Genomic DNA, 18,239 nt, shown 5'->3' with positions numbered 1-18,239 from the left:
TTCTTAAAGGGGTCTTATGATGTGATTTCAAGTTTTCCTTTCTCTTTGGAGTGTTACAAGCTGATTGCGCATAGAAAAGATCCCTGAAGTTACAGAGACTAGAGTCTCAAAACCAAAGAGATATTCTTTATTAAAGTTAAGACTCTGCCACACCCCCTAAAACGGCTCGTTCAAACACGCCCCCACATCGTGACGTTAAGATGTGGAAATATTTGCCTAATGCAGCCCAAATGTTCACGCAAAGAAAGAGGGCGTGGCTTCAGTAACCGCAGTAGTGTTGATGAAGACAGGGAGACGCTGTGTGTTTCTAGGTGAAAGCAAAAGTATGAAGGTAAAATGATGTCAAAAAGATTTGCATGCGCAGGTGACGTCATTTTACCTTCATACAAAAGCACTTTATTTGGCCTTACGAAAGTAGATGCGTTTAGGAATCATTAAGATTACTTCCAACAGAAGAGCAACGCATTTTATGGACGACCGTTTCGTGAACCTATGAGAGGAGGTCATTCTGACTTTGCTATGACAATCTGGCGCTTCTGAATCAGCGACTGCATGTTTTGTTATTAGTTTAAGTATTGACTGTTTAAAAGCGGAATTTTGCGTCGTGTGTGTGTGAGAGAGTCACACACACACGACAGTAATTAATTTGTCATGTCACAATTGGTTTTAATCACAACTTCAACTTACTATTATGATTACGAAGACTACTTTTGTGGCAAAAAATGGGCTTCCAAAATAAAGAGATGTTAAAAACCATGATTGATATTGTCTTGGCTTCATTTGTCACATTGGAAATGAAAACTCAAGTCAAGTGCATTGAATCAAGCACACGTGAGTCAAGTCTTTTTCTTTTTTCATTTGGCTACACAGTAAACTACCAGAGCCATCAAACTGTTTGGAAGAAACTTTATTTTTCATAATATGAAAAATAAGTATTTAACATCCTAATTAAAAAAATTCTTGCAACTAAATGTTTAACACACACAAATACATATCAAACATACAGTATAAAGCTAAAATGAATATGTCAATAGATAGACAGCGTCAGTGAATAAAACATTGATTATTTACACAAGTATAACACACTATAATGTGTATGATTAATACCTAGGAAAATACTATAATCATAGCTTAATCAACAGGTAATTATTTTGAAAAGTTTTGATCACACAATATTGCAACTTTCACTCCAAACACATCTGTAATTGTAAAATATACAGATTAACATAAGATTAAAGTTAATACCGTTGAGACTTGGACGGTAGACACTGAAACGCATCTGCATTTACATATTTCTGTCTTATTTAGTAATAAGAGTTTGCGGTTAATAGCTTTACAGTTTTTTTAACCATGAAAATGTACATGTTCCAAAAAATGACCACAAACCCACATTGGCCTCTTGATTGAATTCTAATCAGGCATTTCTCAGGCCGATCTTAAGGCTACCTTCGTCTCCTACGTGGCTGCAGTCTCTGACGAGGACCTTGTGATCTGGATCCTGAAGAGGAAAAAGAGAAAATTATTTACTGTATGCAAAAAAAGGGGCTCAGAGATTCTACACTGTAAGAGAAAAAATCTGTAGAAAAATGCCCTGGCAGCAAATGACAAGTAATTACAAGTCTGTTACTGTATATTTATAGACATTTCTTTCAACTTTAAAACACTACACAATGCAATTCAAAATACGGGTAAAACACCTGTAAAAAATCAATACAGAAAATAAAAAAAAATAAAAAATCAGCCCATATTTTTACTGACTTTTTTTTAAAAGTGTACAATAAAAGCTTTTCCTGATACTCACCAAATGAGGAGAATGGAAACACACTAATTGTTGGGACGTTAATGGTAAACGGGCTCTGTACAGCCTGACCAAAGACCGGTGCTGAAGCTACGAAATAAACCATTCATCCTGTTAGCACTGAAAGCTTCTTCACGTGTAGTCAAAATCAAAATATTAATTTTATTAGATGAAAATAAAACATCATATACATTTGTAATTGTAAGGCTTTATTCCAAACTTTGTGAGCATTGCATACTACTATTGAACATGTATACACACTAGTCAACATCTGAAGTCAAAACCTTTCATGAAAGTTATCCTAAAACCAAACTGCATTCTTGTCTTAGGACAACTTTTCAATCCACTTCAAAGGTTAATTCACACTTTCATCCCACAAACATACATTAAATTGATAAATGAGTAAAGCCACATTGTTACAAAAATATTTTTCAAATAAATGTTGTTCTTAAGGACTTTCGATTTATCAAAGAATCCTAAAAAAGATGTGAAGCAGCACTATTGTTTTCAACATTGATAATGATCAGAAATGTTTCTTGAGCAGCAAAACAGCATATTAGGATGATTTCTGAAGGATCATGTGACACTGAAGAAATGATGCTTTGATCACAGGAATAAATGACATTTTAAAATATATTAATATTGTAATATCTATTGAAATTAAGCGCGAGTTGCGTTTCCTACACTCGTAAAAATAAAGCAGATTTATTGTCATTTGTGTTTCCATTAAGAATCTTTAACATCCAAGGAAATTTTCATTCCAAAAAAAGTCTTTGGATTTTTAAATAATCTTTGGATTTTTTAAGAACTGATCACTAAAAGGTTCTTCAGGTAACCAAAAATCGTGCTTTAAGTCACTAGGTTTTAGAACATATTATATATGCAAGACTTAATTTAATGCATTTTTAATTCTATGGACACTTACCTGTAATGGACTCTGAATCTGTCTTTGGTTTGGTGCTCTCAATAATAGTAACGTGATTCACTGCAAACCGGAACGGGACGGTTAGATCAAGTACTCAAAGTAATTTCACAATACAATGAAATATTGATTTAGTCCTTAATTGCTTGAAAGGTCTCAGGATGCAAGTCTGTTCACCTTTCTCTGAGATATTGACAAATCCTCCCTGGCAGACGTCCTCGAGGAGAGCCTGGAACTCGGTCAGCGCCGTCATCATGGATCCAAAGTTTGGGTCAGAGGTGATGTTTGGCAAGTCAACAGGCACAGGCTGAGCACACAGAGACCTGCAGTTCTGAAAAAGAACAACGGTGAAAGACAGAATTATTGAATGAAAACTGTTAGCTGTAGGCAGTGGTCTGACTTCAAACTTTAATAAATCAAAAATGGTATGAAACCCAAATACAATTCCTGATACTGGTTTCAGTTCACAAAAGCAGATACTGATGCAATCTCAATTCCGTGCCGCTCTTTTTAGTCCTTTTGAAGTTTTGAGAAAAAAAAAAAAATGTATATATATATATATATATATAATCACCCTGTGAAACTAAAATAAAAAAAATAAAAATCAGGAGATCAAATGGTCCAAATGACAAATGTGGGTTCAGATCTTAGGTCAGCTAAGAGCCTTTCTTTAGCATACGCTCACATCTGAAGGAAAAACTTGTCACCTAAAAGTTCCCCACAATTTACTTGGAAATCTGAGAAAAAAAAGTCTGAATTGTCAAAGTTTATACCTTCCAGTCTTGTGGTTGAATCTTGCAATTCATACTGTTCTCACAATTGCGAGTTCATAATTCACAGTTCTGACTTTACATCTTATATTTCCGAGGTTATATCTCATAATTTTGAGTCGCATCTGAAGGAATTGGTCACCCAAAAATGAACATTTTTAATACTCAACAAATATTTGTTAGTTCACAAGTATAAGTGCAAAAGAGATTGATTCCGCCATGACTTCCACATTTTAACCTAGTAAATTTGAGTAAACCGGTCACAATTAAGATTTTTTTTCTCACAATTCTGAGTTCAATTTTGAGTTAACATCTCACAGTTGTGTCTTTTTTCTCAAAATTGCGAGTTCATAACACAATTTAGATTTATTTATTGAGTTATAACTTGCAGTTTTTAGTTTTTACAATTTGCAATGTATTCTTCACAATATCTCGCAATTATCTCATAACACAGTTCTGTCTGTATTTCCCACAATTACAAGTTTATATCTTGCAATTTGGATTTTTTTTTCAAGTTCATATCTCACAATATAGAGTTACATCTATAACCCAATTCTGACTTTAAGTTTATTTCTCGCATTATTGAGGTATATTACTACAATTCAGTTTTTTTACACTATTTCTTGCAATTCCAAGTTTCTATCTCAAAATTCAGACTTTATTCAGAATTGTACGTTTATATCAATTCTGACTGTTAACGTTTAAATTGAGCATTTTAGACATTTTATCATCAAAATTGCGAGTTTATAACAGACAGTTCTGACTTAATTTCTCACATTTAAGAGCTTATGTCTAACAATTTTGAGGTAACGTTGCAATTCATACTTTTTTTCTCAGACTTGTCAGATATAAACTTGCAATTCTGAGAAAAGGTGTTTTTTGCAACAAAAAAATTAATTGCAAAAAAAAAAAAAAAGGATAATCATTAACAGTTTACTTTAAGCCTTCATGTACGATGCACTGTAAAGATACTAATAATGTACATTGTAATGCATGATATATCTTCATAAATAATTGTAACCAAAGTTAAAAAGCATAAAATTGAAGGTTTATTTGTCATGTGTTTTAACGCACTTTCTAAATGTGTAAGAATGAATAGATACAATTTTTCATGGGATCACACAATGCATTATAAGGTGTATTACAAGGCATAATTAACATATTAAAACTGCTTTTAGAATTCATTATAAATAAAGGCTTTAAGTAAACGGTTACCAAAAAAAAGGGACTTTACTGTCCTTTTAGACTTATATATGTTTTCTTGCAATGTGTCATGGAAAAGCATAAAGTCACCAAAACACTGATCAGGTTCAAATCACAGAAAATGTGCTTCATAAACTAATCACCACTGTGTCCTCAATCAAGGCACTTAACCTCAGGATACTCCGGAGACTTTGGATAAGAAAGCAATTTGTGAACAAGCAGCAGCATTACCTGAAGGAAGGCGATATGGTCGTCTGTTTGCGAGAGCTCTCCTAATTCAGCGTGTCTTTTCTTCAGCTCTGTTATCTCCTGCTCCAGTTGTTGAAGGAGTGCTTCAGCTTGGCTCACTGCCGCCCTCTCCTGACCCCGGATCAGCTCCGTCACTTCAGTGCGCCGGCGCTCTATGGAGCACACCAGCTCTGTGAAGATGCGCTCGCTCTCCTCGAGGGCCGTCTGTGCGGAGAGCTGAGAGGAGACAAAAGCGGAGTGATAAAGCGTGACTTCAGCTTTAAAGAGGTCATGCGGCGGAAAACAGGATTTTTATTGCTCTTTTGAAGTAGGAGTTTGATGTACTATGTAGACGTGCTCAAACTTTCAGAACTCAATTCAAGCAGAACGTTCTCCTAAAGTAAAGTGCAAAAACAGCTCTTCAGAAATCTTTACACAGCTTTAGCCTTGAGACCATGCTGTATAACTGAGACCTTGCTCAGGGTCACAGTCAAAGCTGGAACTCATTTGTTTGATACTTGCACAGGATTTTAAACATATTATTAGATTTATAATGTAAAAGGGTCAAATATATGAAAAAAATATTAAAAAAATGCTTTTGAATTTTTTTTATAAAACTTAACAATTGGGGGGAAAGTGTTTTAAATGAATACTGCAATTTTGTTTTTAATTATTATTTTAGTTTATTAGAATGGACAACCTGGTTTGTGGACTACTCTGGATCTGAATCTTTTAGTTTAGTCTTATTCAGTCTAGTCTAGGTGTAAGAGGTCTGGTTTTGGTCTAGGTCTTGACTCCAGTTCTGTAGCCAATCAAAACAAGTCATTAACATAAATATGACAACGACTTACATGTTATACAAAATATACTTTAATTTAATTTGTTTTTATTTATTTATGTAAGACCTGGTCTTAAATCAGGATACGCACACATCTCTATTTTCAACACATTCCTGAAGCAAGGATCAAAGCTCGCATTTCAGCACCCCTCGCTTCGAACCCCTTTGTCTCCTGGGACCATAAAACCAGGATATATGGAACAGTCACATCTAGATGCTTTTAAGAGAAGAGCCATTTTAAGCGCCTGGCTGCTTTCATCATAAAATCAGACGAAGAAAACTCCCTTTTTGTCACTTTTGAAAAAAACAGAACTCGTACTCCCCTGAATCTCTCTCCATGGAGCGCAGTAATTCATGAAAAAATGTCTGGAAGAAGGTTTTACAGCGAATAAGGTATGGTTAAGAAATAACGTGCTGATTTTAATACTTGCGGGACAAGTCGTTAATAAGGTATCGTTAACCAGGTATAAGTTGGATATTCTGATTAATAGCAATTAATCATATAATCATCTTAAGAGTGATTCCCTAAAAGCTCAAATAAAAATAATATGTGGTTAGAATACTACATTTATTATATTATTTTATTTTTATTTTAAAATGGTTATTTTATTGAAGACAGCCCCTTTAATCTGAGATATTGACCACTGTGATTTCAATTATTGGCAAGAGCTTTAAAATAATTAAGTGTACAAAACAATTGTACTCAAAAACTAAAAAAAAAATAAATAAATTGTATTCACTTTTTGTGAAAAGTAATTTGTTAGATTTTGCTATGTTTTTTGCCTTTAACAAAAAAAAACTATGCATCTATGTAGCTATCTATACATCTATCTATATAATACATATATTCAATATTATTACCATTTTAAATAACTTTTCTGGTATTTTGAAATGTAATTTATTTCTGTTATTTTTATAAATTTATTAAAATAAATTAAAATAAAGTTATTAAATAAATGTATTATTGTGGTGCAAAGTCATTACTCCAGTCTTCATTGTCACATGATCCTTCAGAAATAATTCTAATATGCCGAATCGCTGGTCAAAATAAATAAATTAAATTAGAAATAGAAATCTGTTGTAACATTATAAATGTCTTTGCGGTCACTTTTGATCAATTTAACATCCTTGATAAAAAAAAAAAAGTCTTAATTTCTTAAAAAAAAAAAAACTTTTGAACGGTAGTGTATAAATAAACTTTTTCTTCCTAATATATATATATATATATATATATATATACACACACACACACTGTATATAGCAAGCATAAATAAATTGCATATTAATATATAAAAGCAACTAGGCAGCTGTGGGTTTTGCCCCTAATAATTAAAATATTATTGAAAGAAGTTTTACAAGGTGATACTGATTGACTTTGAAACTTCAGTGGAGTCTGTTAGGAGAAACACACACACACACACACACACACACGTTGGTTTTTGTGGTTTATGGGGACTCTCCATAGGCGTAATGGTTTTTATACTGAACAAACTGTGTGTGCTATTGCCCTACACCAACCCTACACCTAAACTTAGCCCTCACAGGAGACTTTGTGCATTTTTAGATAAAAAAAAAAAAACACAATTTAGTATGTTTTTTAAGCCTTTTGAATTACGGGGACATAGGCAGTGTCCTCATAAACCACCTTCATATTGTAATACCTCTGTCATACCCATGTCATTATACACATTTGTGTCCTCATAAACCACATAAACATGCACACACACACACACACACACACGCGCGCACACACGCGCACACACACACACGCACGCACACGCACACACACACACGCACACACACACACACACAGAGAGACAGGCAGACACACAGACTCACAGTAAGCATCTGTGTAGCCTCTCTCAGGTCGGCCAGCTCCTTCTCTCTCTCCTGAATCCTCTGCTGGGAAATCCTCTGCATGTCCGTCAGAGCATTCTGGGAAGAAAAACACAGGTTACATAACATGACATATTTATACTGACTCACACTCTAGAAACACTCGAGCACATTACCTTTTTCTCATTCATCTCTGCTGTAGCTAGAACAGTGTCGTGTCCTTTGTGTTCATCTGTTAAACAAAGATAACAAATACACTGCTGATCTGTGCGGCAAAACACCTCCAGGAGTTTATCATGGCGAGAGCAGAGCTGTTCTTGTATCATCTTTGAAGGAGAAACCAGCTTGTGTTTCTGAAAGGCAGGAGACTCGTAGTGGGGTTGAAGGTGGGTCTCACAGTAAGACGCCAGACAGACCAGGCAGGATTTAAAGGCTTTGTTTTTTGTCCCAGAGCAAACATCACACTCCACATCCCCGGGTTCGGCTTGGGTCGGATCAGATGCTGTCGGTCCAGCGTGGAGCCCCGTCTTCGTCAGTTTCTCCACCACATCAGCCAGCATTGTGTTCCTGCCCAGCAAGGGTCTGGGAGCGAAGCTCTGCCTGCACTGAGGACAGCCATAGATGCCCAGATAGTCATCCTGGTCCCAGTAGCCTTTAATGCAGCCTTTACAATAACTGTGTCCACATGGAATAGTCACAGGGTCCTTCAAGACGTCCAGGCATATGGAACAGTTGAACTGGTCGTGCTCCAGGAAAACCCCAGCTTGCGCCATTTTAAAAAGATACTTGCCGTCCAACCCAGTGGCAGAATGAAGCCCAGGCAAGCTTTGTTTATGCAGGAAGTGAGTCACGTGACCGCAGAGTCTGACAGGAGGGGGAGGGGCTGAACAGCTGCGCATGTCAGAAAACACTGAGCTGCCTGCAGTTAGTGCAGCTCAAAAAAATGAGTCTAGGTCATATGTCACCACAAAATCAGCACATAAATAAATAATAATAAAAAAAGAAATAAAATAAATATTTTATATATTTATTTTAAATTTTAAAAGCATTTTAGATTTTATAAACATTTATAATTGTAAGTTTATATTTAAGTAAATGTAAATCAATAATATATATATATATATATATACACATTTAAATATCTAAGATATAACTTATAAATAAGACATTATAAACATTTATTATTTACTTTAAATGTGATAAATAATTTTTATAACCGCATAAAATATATTATATATATATATATATATATATATATATATATATAATTATATATTAAGATATATTTAATTATTTATAATATATCATATTTATACATTTATAATTATAAATAAAATGTATAAATAAAAATGATTTAGTATAAACATTTATTATTTAATTAAAAAAATGTGTGTGTGTGTATGTGTGTATGCACGTCAAAACTTTACATACACCTTTCAGAATCTGCTAAATGTTAATTATTTTACCAAAATAAGAGGGATCATACAAAATGCATGTTATTGTTTATTTAGTACTGACCTGAATAAGATATTTCTCATAAAATATGTTTACATATAGTCCACAAGAGAAAATAATAGTTGAATTTATAAAAATGACTGTTCAAAAGTTTACATACGCTTGATTCTTAATACTGCATTGTTACCTGAACGATCCAAAGCTGTTTATAAATTTACATACACACACACACACACATACATACATATATATATATATATATAATTTATAAATATTTTAAAGATTCAATATCTTTTTATTTAATATCCACAGTGCACACAGAAGATCATGGAACTCAAAATCTATTTTAAACTTGACAATAAACCACTTTTTTTTTTTTTTTGAGAAAAAACAATTATAACAAAATACAATAAATATAAAACTAAAACAAAGAAAAATTGTCGCAAAATGAATAATTTTTTTTTTATTGTTGAGTATGTTTAGTGATAAAAAATCCTTTGTACAGAATTTGTCAATTTTTCTTGCTTACACTGAACTTAAGATGCTCTGAGGAACATCTCAAGTTATACTGCAGAACATGAACATCAGGTTTTGTTTATGTGAGCTTCAGTACTGCTGCCATTGATTCAAAAGTGGGACAAACCAAATATAATGCCATTCAACTCTCCAGTTTGAGAGCGTGATATGTCAGTCTTTTCACACTAGATGGCAGTAGTGCTGCTCTCACATGATCCAGATACATGAACACTGTTTATAAACAAAGGCTTCTAATGACTCAGAAACATACAAACATTATTTATAATGCACGATTTTATTTCATAAAGCAAGTCTTCAAGTTTCATTACAGGTGCTTCAATTATTTTACATACAGACTCTTCTCAAAGAAATTATGCAAATCTCAGATTTTTTTTTTTTTTTTAAATAAATACATGTTCCCTTCTCATAAATAATAACAAGAATAAACAGTTTCAGTTTTAAATTGGAATAAATAACTACATATCTGACCAGCACAACAAATCCATGATGTGATATGATAAAACACAATTCACAATACCATTTATATTATTAAAATACTCAGTGCAAATCCTTTTAACGTGATTTTTCTTACGTTCATGTGCGTATTTGGTCATAGGAGTGTTCAAAAGCCCCCAGCGTTCAAGTCAATGCAGTCAAGTTTTCAACATTCGTTCATGCGCTCTGTTTCTCAACAGAGATTCATGCTCTGTGGTTTGTCAGTCATATTTCTTGCAGGTTCTGGAATGGATTTTGTAAGCACAATAATGATATTGTAATACTTTTAAACAAATAAACTATACGGAGGGCTGGTGTGGTGGAGTAAACACTGAAGCTGCCAACAGCCACGGGTTCTGGACTAGAAAACCTTTTTGTAACTTTAAAACGGACACTTAGAGAGTTATGGTTTTAAGGTTAGCATCACGGGAAACTTACATGCAGAAGGAAGGCGTACTGTAAGAGTCTTTGAAATGATCATTTGGTCTTGTCGTCAAGTCCACTCTCTGCTCTCAGAGCCTGACTGCTGGCAGAGATGAACCTGATCCAGTGCTGAAGATCCTCTGAAATCTCAGGGCAATCCACCTTCAGATCAGAGACACATATAAGAAAACCACCATATTACCATATTACGCGTCTAACAATATGGTATCACCAAAGTGTCTTGAAACGATTACTATGTTCATGGTAAGCCAAGGAGTTTCATGGTATTACCATGATATATATCCAAAAAGCATAGTATTACCATGGTACTGTTTGTTAGGGCTCTAATGCAGGAGTTTTCAAACTGGGGTCTGGAGACCTACAAGGGGGTCCGTGGAAATGTTTAGAGAAAAACACTGTAAAAATGTTTAAAATAAAAAAATGAATAATAATTATTATTATTATTAAAAAATTTAATTGAACTAAATAAATTGTATTAAATAAATAAACCTAACAGTACAGTACTATACAGAGTAGAAAAAAAATAATGTAAATATTTTACAAATAATATTTAACACACATATATAACATAATTTTTTTTCACTGTATTAATTGGGTCTTTAGAGGGTCCAAAAATTAATTAATTAATAACAGTAACAGTACTATCGTAACACTACTACTACTAATTATAATAAACTAAATAAATAAGTACGTGATTAAAATAAATAAATAATGAAATAAAATAATATGCTTTTAATTTAAATAAATAGCACATCAACAATAATAATAATACTTTAGTAAGAGGAACGTAATAATATAGAATAATAAAAAATATATATTGTCCAAATAATATTTTACATATATTTATAATATTAATTTTCACTTTATAAATTGTGTCTTTATGCATGAAAAAAAATATATAACTGCCTTTTCAATTTTAGGATAAGCATATTTGTGGATCTAAAAAAATTTATAAAATTAAATATATACAAATTATTCAAATAAAAGTAGAACTTTTATTTAAATAATTAAAAAAAGAAATAACGCATCTAATTCATAGCTTTCAGTCACGTGAGCGCCTCGAAGACTTGGAGGGCAAAACATCCATAGAACTGCTGCACAAGCGTGTCACAAATTTCCCAGCCACAAATATTTCGATCACCTCTCAAAAGAATAAAACAAAGGTATTTCTGAACAAAATGCAAGTTTTGGCCATTTGCAATCTATATTAAGCATTGCAATATTTCAATCATAAACAGTGCGACAAAATTTTCCAAAAACACTTAAAGTGCCGTAATATATTTTAAACTGTAATATTAAAAGATCAAATTAAGTATTCACCATATTAATAATGCATAGTTTACATAGGTAAGCAGATGAGGCCGGAATATGAATGCAATCCGCTTAATGGCTCAGTGTTTTCCTTCTAATGGTTTTCTATGGGAAGCCATTTAATGTGAAACTTTGCACATTGCGTTTATATTCTGGCTTCATCTTCTTGCCAGTACAAAATATACATCATCAATAAGGTCTTGCCTTTTAATATCTGCGTTCTACTACATTATTACTTTATGCAATCTGCGTAAAATAACTTGCGGTCATTGGAGCAAAGCTTCGTTTGCCTTCCAGGTGAGACGTCACGTGAAAACTATCAATAGCACAGTACTACAGTGAGCAGAAGAAAATATATCATTAATGTTGTGCACTACACCTAAATATCTTCAACCTAATATTTTACACATATTTAAAATAATGGGCCTTTTACATGAAAATATACAACTGCCTTTTAAATTTTAGAATGGGGCCCATAGGCATGAGAATGAGCATATTTGGGGGTCCAAAAAAATGCAAAAAGTAAATAAATAAATAAGATTACAATAAAATTTGTCTAAAATAAAAATAACACATTTCAAATAAATAAGTAAATATCCAAGCACAAACATCTAACACTACAGTACTATATTCTAGGATGGGGGGTTCTTGCACAAGGATGAGCATATTTGGGGCTTTTAAATGTTAAAATAGGGTGAGCATCTTTCAGTTTTCCAGAAAGAGGACAGTGGGGGCCGGGGCAGATGGGGCTCTTGGTTGGGTTTGTGGATTGTTTGAGGAAGGTTATATAATATCCCAACTCAAAAGTTCTAATTTCCTAAAATATATATTTTACAGTCACTGTTATGCAGATTGCTACCAGTGGCAATTCTTCCCAAAACATAACATCTACCACAGTTTATCATGGGTAGAATGCAAAATCTTTCAATGGGGTGGGGGTGCGGGGGGGGGGGGGGGGGGGGGGGTGGGGGGTATCAACCCATGGGGGAACTCATCTACCCAATTCTATGGGGGGAAAAAAAGCGGCCTTCGCAACCCTACATCCGACACAAGCTGCAGGTCGGGTCGAGAGTAAGGAGAGATGACTGACAGACCATGCTGGAGGATTTGCTGCTCAACAGACTGAGAGATATCTGATCTTATAAGATGTGCTCCCTTTACACAGAGTGCGCGTGATGCCAAATCGAAAGTGAAAGTGAAACTGAACAGCGAGCGCTTATTCATAACAGATTTAAATCCTCTGCATATTGATAGGGGCATTGATAGGGGAAAATTACATGCAATATTAGAATGTTTGCCAGAGCAGGCGGCAATGGTCAGAAATTCAGTAGGAGAGGGATTTAGAAATTTCGGCCGGACGCATTTTTAGGTCCAAAAAGAGGCCATCTCGGGTAAAAGAGGACGTATGGTCACCCTAAGAAAAAGAAATCAACAACTTTAATGCACAAAATACATAACCACATGATGCACTCGTTATAAATGCATACCTTCCTCTTGCAAATATGATCCAAGATCCTCTGTGGATTTCCGCGAATGACATTCTGCCTGCACAGCATGACAGCAGAAACGAACCCGTCTGTCTTGGACACGAACCTCTGCTCCAGGTAGAAGGACTTCTCGTCCCACGCCACGATCCGCGTGCGCAGCTCGAAGGCCTCGCCGAACCCCAGCGAGCGCCGGTAGCGGATGGTGGTGGCTCCGATCAGCATAGAGGCGTCGAGCGCACGCGCCGCCAGAAAGAGCCCGTTCCGCGTGCAGTACGCGTAGCGCGCAAAGTCGCACTCGCGCAGATAGCGAGCGTTATTCATGTGACACATAAAGTCCAGGTCGTGGAGGAAAACCCTTCCGTGGACCACCTGCTCCGCCAGAACGTCTCGAACCGGACCCTGGAACCAGGACTTGATCACCATCCACGTTGCTCTCAAGAAGTACCAGACGTCAAAGCTGCCGAACAGAAGCAGAGAGCCGGACAGAATCCACAGCAGCATGATTCTGTTACACAGTGAACATTATTAATTATTCACATCATGGATAATTCATACAGTTTATAACAAGCGTGACCCGGAAAACAACACACAACACATGATTGCATCTCTTTTATTTATAAAAATAAATAAATATATATATATATTTAAAAACTGCTATGGAAATACCTCACATTTATTAATATAGGTAATGAATCAAAAATCAACGTTTGGATTAAATATCAGATGTACATGTAGATCATAGACAAGGTCGTGCAGCGAAACCTAAGTAGACCGGTTTGAGTTGTAATACGTGTAAATTGGTAAACGAGTGTTCATAATTATAATATTGTCAAATATGATATTGTTGTTACTCACGCGATTGACACCCGCAACACACCGGCTTCACGCACTTCCGCACAGACAGAAGCTGCGCTCTGATTGGTTTGACGAGGCCACGTGACGAGGCCAGACGAACGGAGTGACGCCAGAATTCATCACCGCTTCCAAGATTTTATTTAATAAATTTTCTGAATGCAAACCTCTTTTTTTTAAGATTCAAACTTGAAATGAAAATGTATTTTGAATCTATTGGATTCTCTACAAACTTAAAAGCTATAAGAACAATGGCTTTGCTAAAGGACTTCCTCTGGACTGAATGACCCTGGACTGTAGTTGTATTTTTATGATTTGACAATGATGACAATTGTTATGGTTTTTAAAGAATTCAATAAATTATTTATATAATCGTTGAACAGAATCGTTTTTGCTGCTACTTGGATATGTTGGCATAATTCCCAATTCATTGTATGCTGAGGTATGTTTTGTAAGTCATTTAAGCAGTAATATATTATTTTACGTAAAAGTTATTACAGAAATTGAGATATATAATGCAATCCGTTTCAATCTACCAAATCTTTTGATTTGTGCATTAGGACAGCCAAAAATATTAAGAGAAATACTTATCTCAGAATAACAGGATTAGAAAATGGAAGTTAAATTACACATACTGCATAAGTGGCATAGTTTTATTTATTGTTATTGTTTTGTTTCCCTTGCTATTAATGTTTCACACTCCAGACCAGTCAGTGGCAGTAATACACCATAAAAAAAATCTATTTTTAAGAAATTGTTTGTACATATCCTCAATCTTACAGTATGCACAACACATAATGCAGCATTTAGATTACAGCAGAACGTTTATTTCTCATTGGAGTGTCCAAACACCTGAGACATTAGTGTATGTGCATCAGAATGTGGTTGTGTTTTTGTAAACCAGTGTTTGAGAGTTCATTTAAGGCAGTGAGCCGTCATTCGTTCTTTTTATCATCGAGCTGACATTCCCCCCTGAGGGCTTTACTGCTGGCTGAGATGAAATTGATCCAGTGCTGCAGGTCTTCAGGAAATTCTGGCACTTCAACCTACAAAATCAGATCATAAATGTCAGGCTTCAGTGTTTTGAAAAAAAAGGGAATTCATATTCGATTGGAACAACATGTAAATTTATAACATTTTTTTTGTGAATCATTTCTTGAACCCTCTGGTTTTCCTTGTTCCCCAAGTATTTCCTTGTAATTTCATGGTATATTCACCTCTATTATATACCTTTTATTTCTATTTAAAATAGTGAAAATATTAATATTAATAACTAATACAGTGTTTATATAGGTCTGCGTGTTCTTTATTTGCTTATAAAAATATTTTCAGAAATAATTCATTACTTTTATAAAGTTGCATTTGGATATATATTTAGATATGATCAAATACTACTTCTTAGTCTGATATGTAAATTGAACACCAAAAGAAATGCTCTGTATTTTCACATTTTTTAAAGATGACTTAGCCTTTAATGGAAGCTCTATGCTACAGTATAAAATAATTTTAAAAAGTAATTGCAACTTTTTAGCACACAATTCAGACTTTTTTCCTCGCAATTCTGAGAAAAAAACCCATCAGAATTATGAAAACCTTTATATGCAAAAAAAAAAAAAAAGCTCTTATTACTATTTTGTTCTTGGAATTCTGAATTTTATCTGAATTGTGAAGTTCTATCATGCAATACTGCATTTATAAACAGACTTTCATAGCCTTTTTGAATCATGTCCATATTTTTGTGTTTATCTAGCACTGCCACAAATGTCAAAAGATTGTACCACTCCAATGAAGTAAAAACATAACAGAAGACCACCAGAGAGTTAAAAGTGCTAGTAAATCTATGAAAGTAGCTCACCTTTCTCTTGCACAGGTATTGCAGGATCTTGTCCGGACTGCTGCGCAGGACATTCTGTTTGCAGAACATAACAGCTGACACCATCCCATCTTTACAAGATACAAACCTCTGCTCCAGGTAAAATGACTTCTCGTCCCAGGTAACGATTCGACTGCGAATCTCAAATGCCTCACCGACACACAGCGGACGTCTATAGCGGATGGTAGTTGCCCCAACGACCATGTTGGCCCCTAGAGCTCTTAAAGCCTTGAACACACCATTGCGGGTGTACAGAGAGAAACGGGCAAAGTCACACTCGCGCAGGTAACGTGCATTGTTCATGTGGCAAAGGTCAACATCATGGAGAACGACTCGTCCGCTAGCGGTCTGCTCTGCTGTGATGTCAAATACGGGTGAGAGGAACCAGGCCCGGCTCAGTACAACCACTGCCCGTATATAATACCACACGTCCAGACTGCAGAACAGGAGTAACAACACACCCACAATCCACAGCAGTGTGTCCTCCCTGCAATATACAGAAGTAAAACTGAAGCCAGAATAATAGATATATACATGGTTTCTGTGGATCTTAATTCACCCTTGCACAAATGCATGCCTAAAAAGCTCTTACATCAGAGCAGAAAATCTTAAATTCATAAAGTCATGGCATTAGGCTAAATGTTGCATGCATTGCAAAAAAAAAAAAAAATGAATATCATCATCAGTATTTCTACCTTGATTTCCAACACAAATATCTAAACGTCCTTAAATCATGATTCATTTAGTTGGGATGCAAACTGAACATATGAAGTCTTGTTTTCTTAAATTTAAGAGGGTTTATGCTTAAAACAAGAACAAATATTTGTCCGTATGAAAACTTGTTTTCCCTTTGAATTAAGCAAACTCTTCTTGTTTTAATCACGCTTTTGGTCAATTTCTCATGAAACAAGGCTCATGTCATTTTGCTTCTCAAGTTAATGTGTCTTGATATAAGAATTTTTAGATATTCTCACTGGAAAACATTTCTTGACTTGAAAAGTTGAGAAAAGTGCAGAGCTAAAGCCATTTAATTTCCCTTTTTTCTGGAGATCAGTTGGAAGTTGTATTTTCAGACTGGGAGTGAAGCACTACTAATACAAAACATTTACATTTAGAGAGATCACACTGGTGATGTTCCATTACATTTATTTCCTGAATTGGTCTTAAAGTCTTACATTTACCCTCTTAAAACCTGCAGAAACCCTGTATATTAAACATATGCATATGCCACATCAGCCACAGTCGACAATGACATTATAAACTATTATAAACTGCATATTTATTGACTATTTGCACTGGGTTTTTTTGAGGTTCTGAGATTTTCAGTGTTTTTCTACAAGCCTGGTTCAAGTAGAACTAGTTAAGCTGGTTTGTGAACACGTTGTAAGCTCTTCTTTTAAAACATATAAACGTAATTAAACGTGTTTCCAGTATCAGACACCAGAGAATGTATTTTTGGTAAATTGATAAATAAGCTACAACAACAAGAGAAACTCATTCAAGCCTAACGTTACATTTAGTTTACGCTTGATCTAACGTTAGTTTACGAATTTAAATGTAATGTCCAACAGTGTAACACAGTTGATCTGTTAAAGAGAAAGATTTTACTGAATCGGTGTTTGATTTAGTTTTAATGAACTACTTCTTCACAGCTGTCTCAATCACAGTTGTTGTTGTTTTAAACAGGAACTGTTGTGACAGCTGAGCAAACCTTTGCGAAATCAGTTTCGCATTTACAATAAACGATAAAATGGACATGAACTACTCGACGGAACTAAATGAAGAGTTATGAAAGTGTTACAGTACTCACATGTCCACGCTGTGTTACCAGTTGCTGTTTTACGTCTTTACGTCCGGCTGAACGCACGATGACACGCCCCCTAAATATGACGTCATGCAAGACGGTTCCATATTACATTTATATTTTTTTGTAACATATGATATGTGTTTATTATATATATTATATAATCAAATATTACGATATTATATGTATTATGAAATATTTTTTATTTATATATATATATTTTTTTAAATATCTGTAATTTATAGATCTATAAATATATATAATAAAAATGTCAATATATTGTATATATTATAAAAATATTATTAAGTGTTTATATATATATTTTACATTTTAAATAATTCTATATATAACTATTAAGAATGAAACTAGTGCTGTCAAACAATTAATCACAATTAATCACATCCAAA

General features: G+C 34.4%; 3 protein-coding genes across 3 annotated transcripts; all 3 read right to left on the bottom strand.

Annotated features, from left to right (window-relative positions):
* Positions 1 to 637: 637 nt before the first annotated feature.
* Positions 638 to 8,400, bottom strand: LOC306846116 (E3 ubiquitin/ISG15 ligase TRIM25-like). Its single transcript, XM_079379237.1, has 7 exons — positions 7,772 to 8,400; positions 7,599 to 7,694; positions 4,925 to 5,158; positions 2,898 to 3,051; positions 2,724 to 2,783; positions 1,802 to 1,888; positions 638 to 1,498 (listed from the first exon to the last, which is right to left on the bottom strand). The coding sequence occupies exons 1-7, from the start codon at positions 8,366 to 8,368 to the stop codon at positions 1,443 to 1,445; spliced, it is 1,284 nt and encodes a 427-aa protein (XP_079235363.1). The 5' UTR covers positions 8,369 to 8,400; the 3' UTR covers positions 638 to 1,442.
* Positions 8,401 to 9,848: 1,448 nt separating this feature from the next.
* Positions 9,849 to 14,197, bottom strand: LOC306845640 (protein THEM6-like). Its single transcript, XM_079378547.1, has 4 exons — positions 14,159 to 14,197; positions 13,304 to 13,808; positions 10,500 to 10,646; positions 9,849 to 10,304 (listed from the first exon to the last, which is right to left on the bottom strand). Exons 2-3 carry the CDS (start codon positions 13,802 to 13,804, stop codon positions 10,539 to 10,541), a joined length of 609 nt encoding a protein of 202 aa, XP_079234673.1. The 5' UTR covers positions 13,805 to 13,808; positions 14,159 to 14,197; the 3' UTR covers positions 9,849 to 10,304; positions 10,500 to 10,538.
* Positions 14,198 to 14,777: 580 nt separating this feature from the next.
* Positions 14,778 to 17,903, bottom strand: LOC306845639 (protein THEM6-like). Its single transcript, XM_079378546.1, has 3 exons — positions 17,839 to 17,903; positions 16,011 to 16,515; positions 14,778 to 15,201 (listed from the first exon to the last, which is right to left on the bottom strand). Coding segments are annotated over exons 1-3 (618 nt in total). The 5' UTR covers positions 17,841 to 17,903; the 3' UTR covers positions 14,778 to 15,090.
* Positions 17,904 to 18,239: the final 336 nt, after the last annotated feature.

This window comes from Barbus barbus, assembly GCF_936440315.1.
Source record: "Barbus barbus genome assembly, chromosome: 26".
Classification (NCBI taxonomy): Eukaryota; Metazoa; Chordata; class Actinopteri; order Cypriniformes; family Cyprinidae; genus Barbus; species Barbus barbus.
Note: the sequence above shows the minus strand (reverse complement) of the source record. Positions and strands in the feature narration are given on the sequence as shown.

Coding starts and splice junctions, on each gene's coding strand:
- LOC306846116 (XM_079379237.1), bottom strand. CDS start 8,368: ATGGCGCAAGCTGGGGTTTTCCTGGAGCACGACCAGTTCAACTGTTCC. Junction 7,695..7,771: donor CAGAGATGAATGAGAAAAAG/GTAATGTGCTCG, acceptor TTTTCTTCCCAG/AATGCTCTGACGGACATGCA. Junction 3,052..4,924: donor ACCATATCGCCTTCCTTCAG/GTAATGCTGCTG, acceptor GTTCTTTTTCAG/AACTGCAGGTCTCTGTGTGC.
- LOC306845640 (XM_079378547.1), bottom strand. CDS start 13,804: ATGCTGCTGTGGATTCTGTCCGGCTCTCTGCTTCTGTTCGGCAGCTTT. Junction 10,647..13,303: donor ATCATATTTGCAAGAGGAAG/GTATGCATTTAT, acceptor TCTGATCTGAAG/GTGGATTGCCCTGAGATTTC.
- LOC306845639 (XM_079378546.1), bottom strand. Junction 15,202..16,010: donor AATACCTGTGCAAGAGAAAG/GTGAGCTACTTT, acceptor CTGATTTTGTAG/GTTGAAGTGCCAGAATTTCC.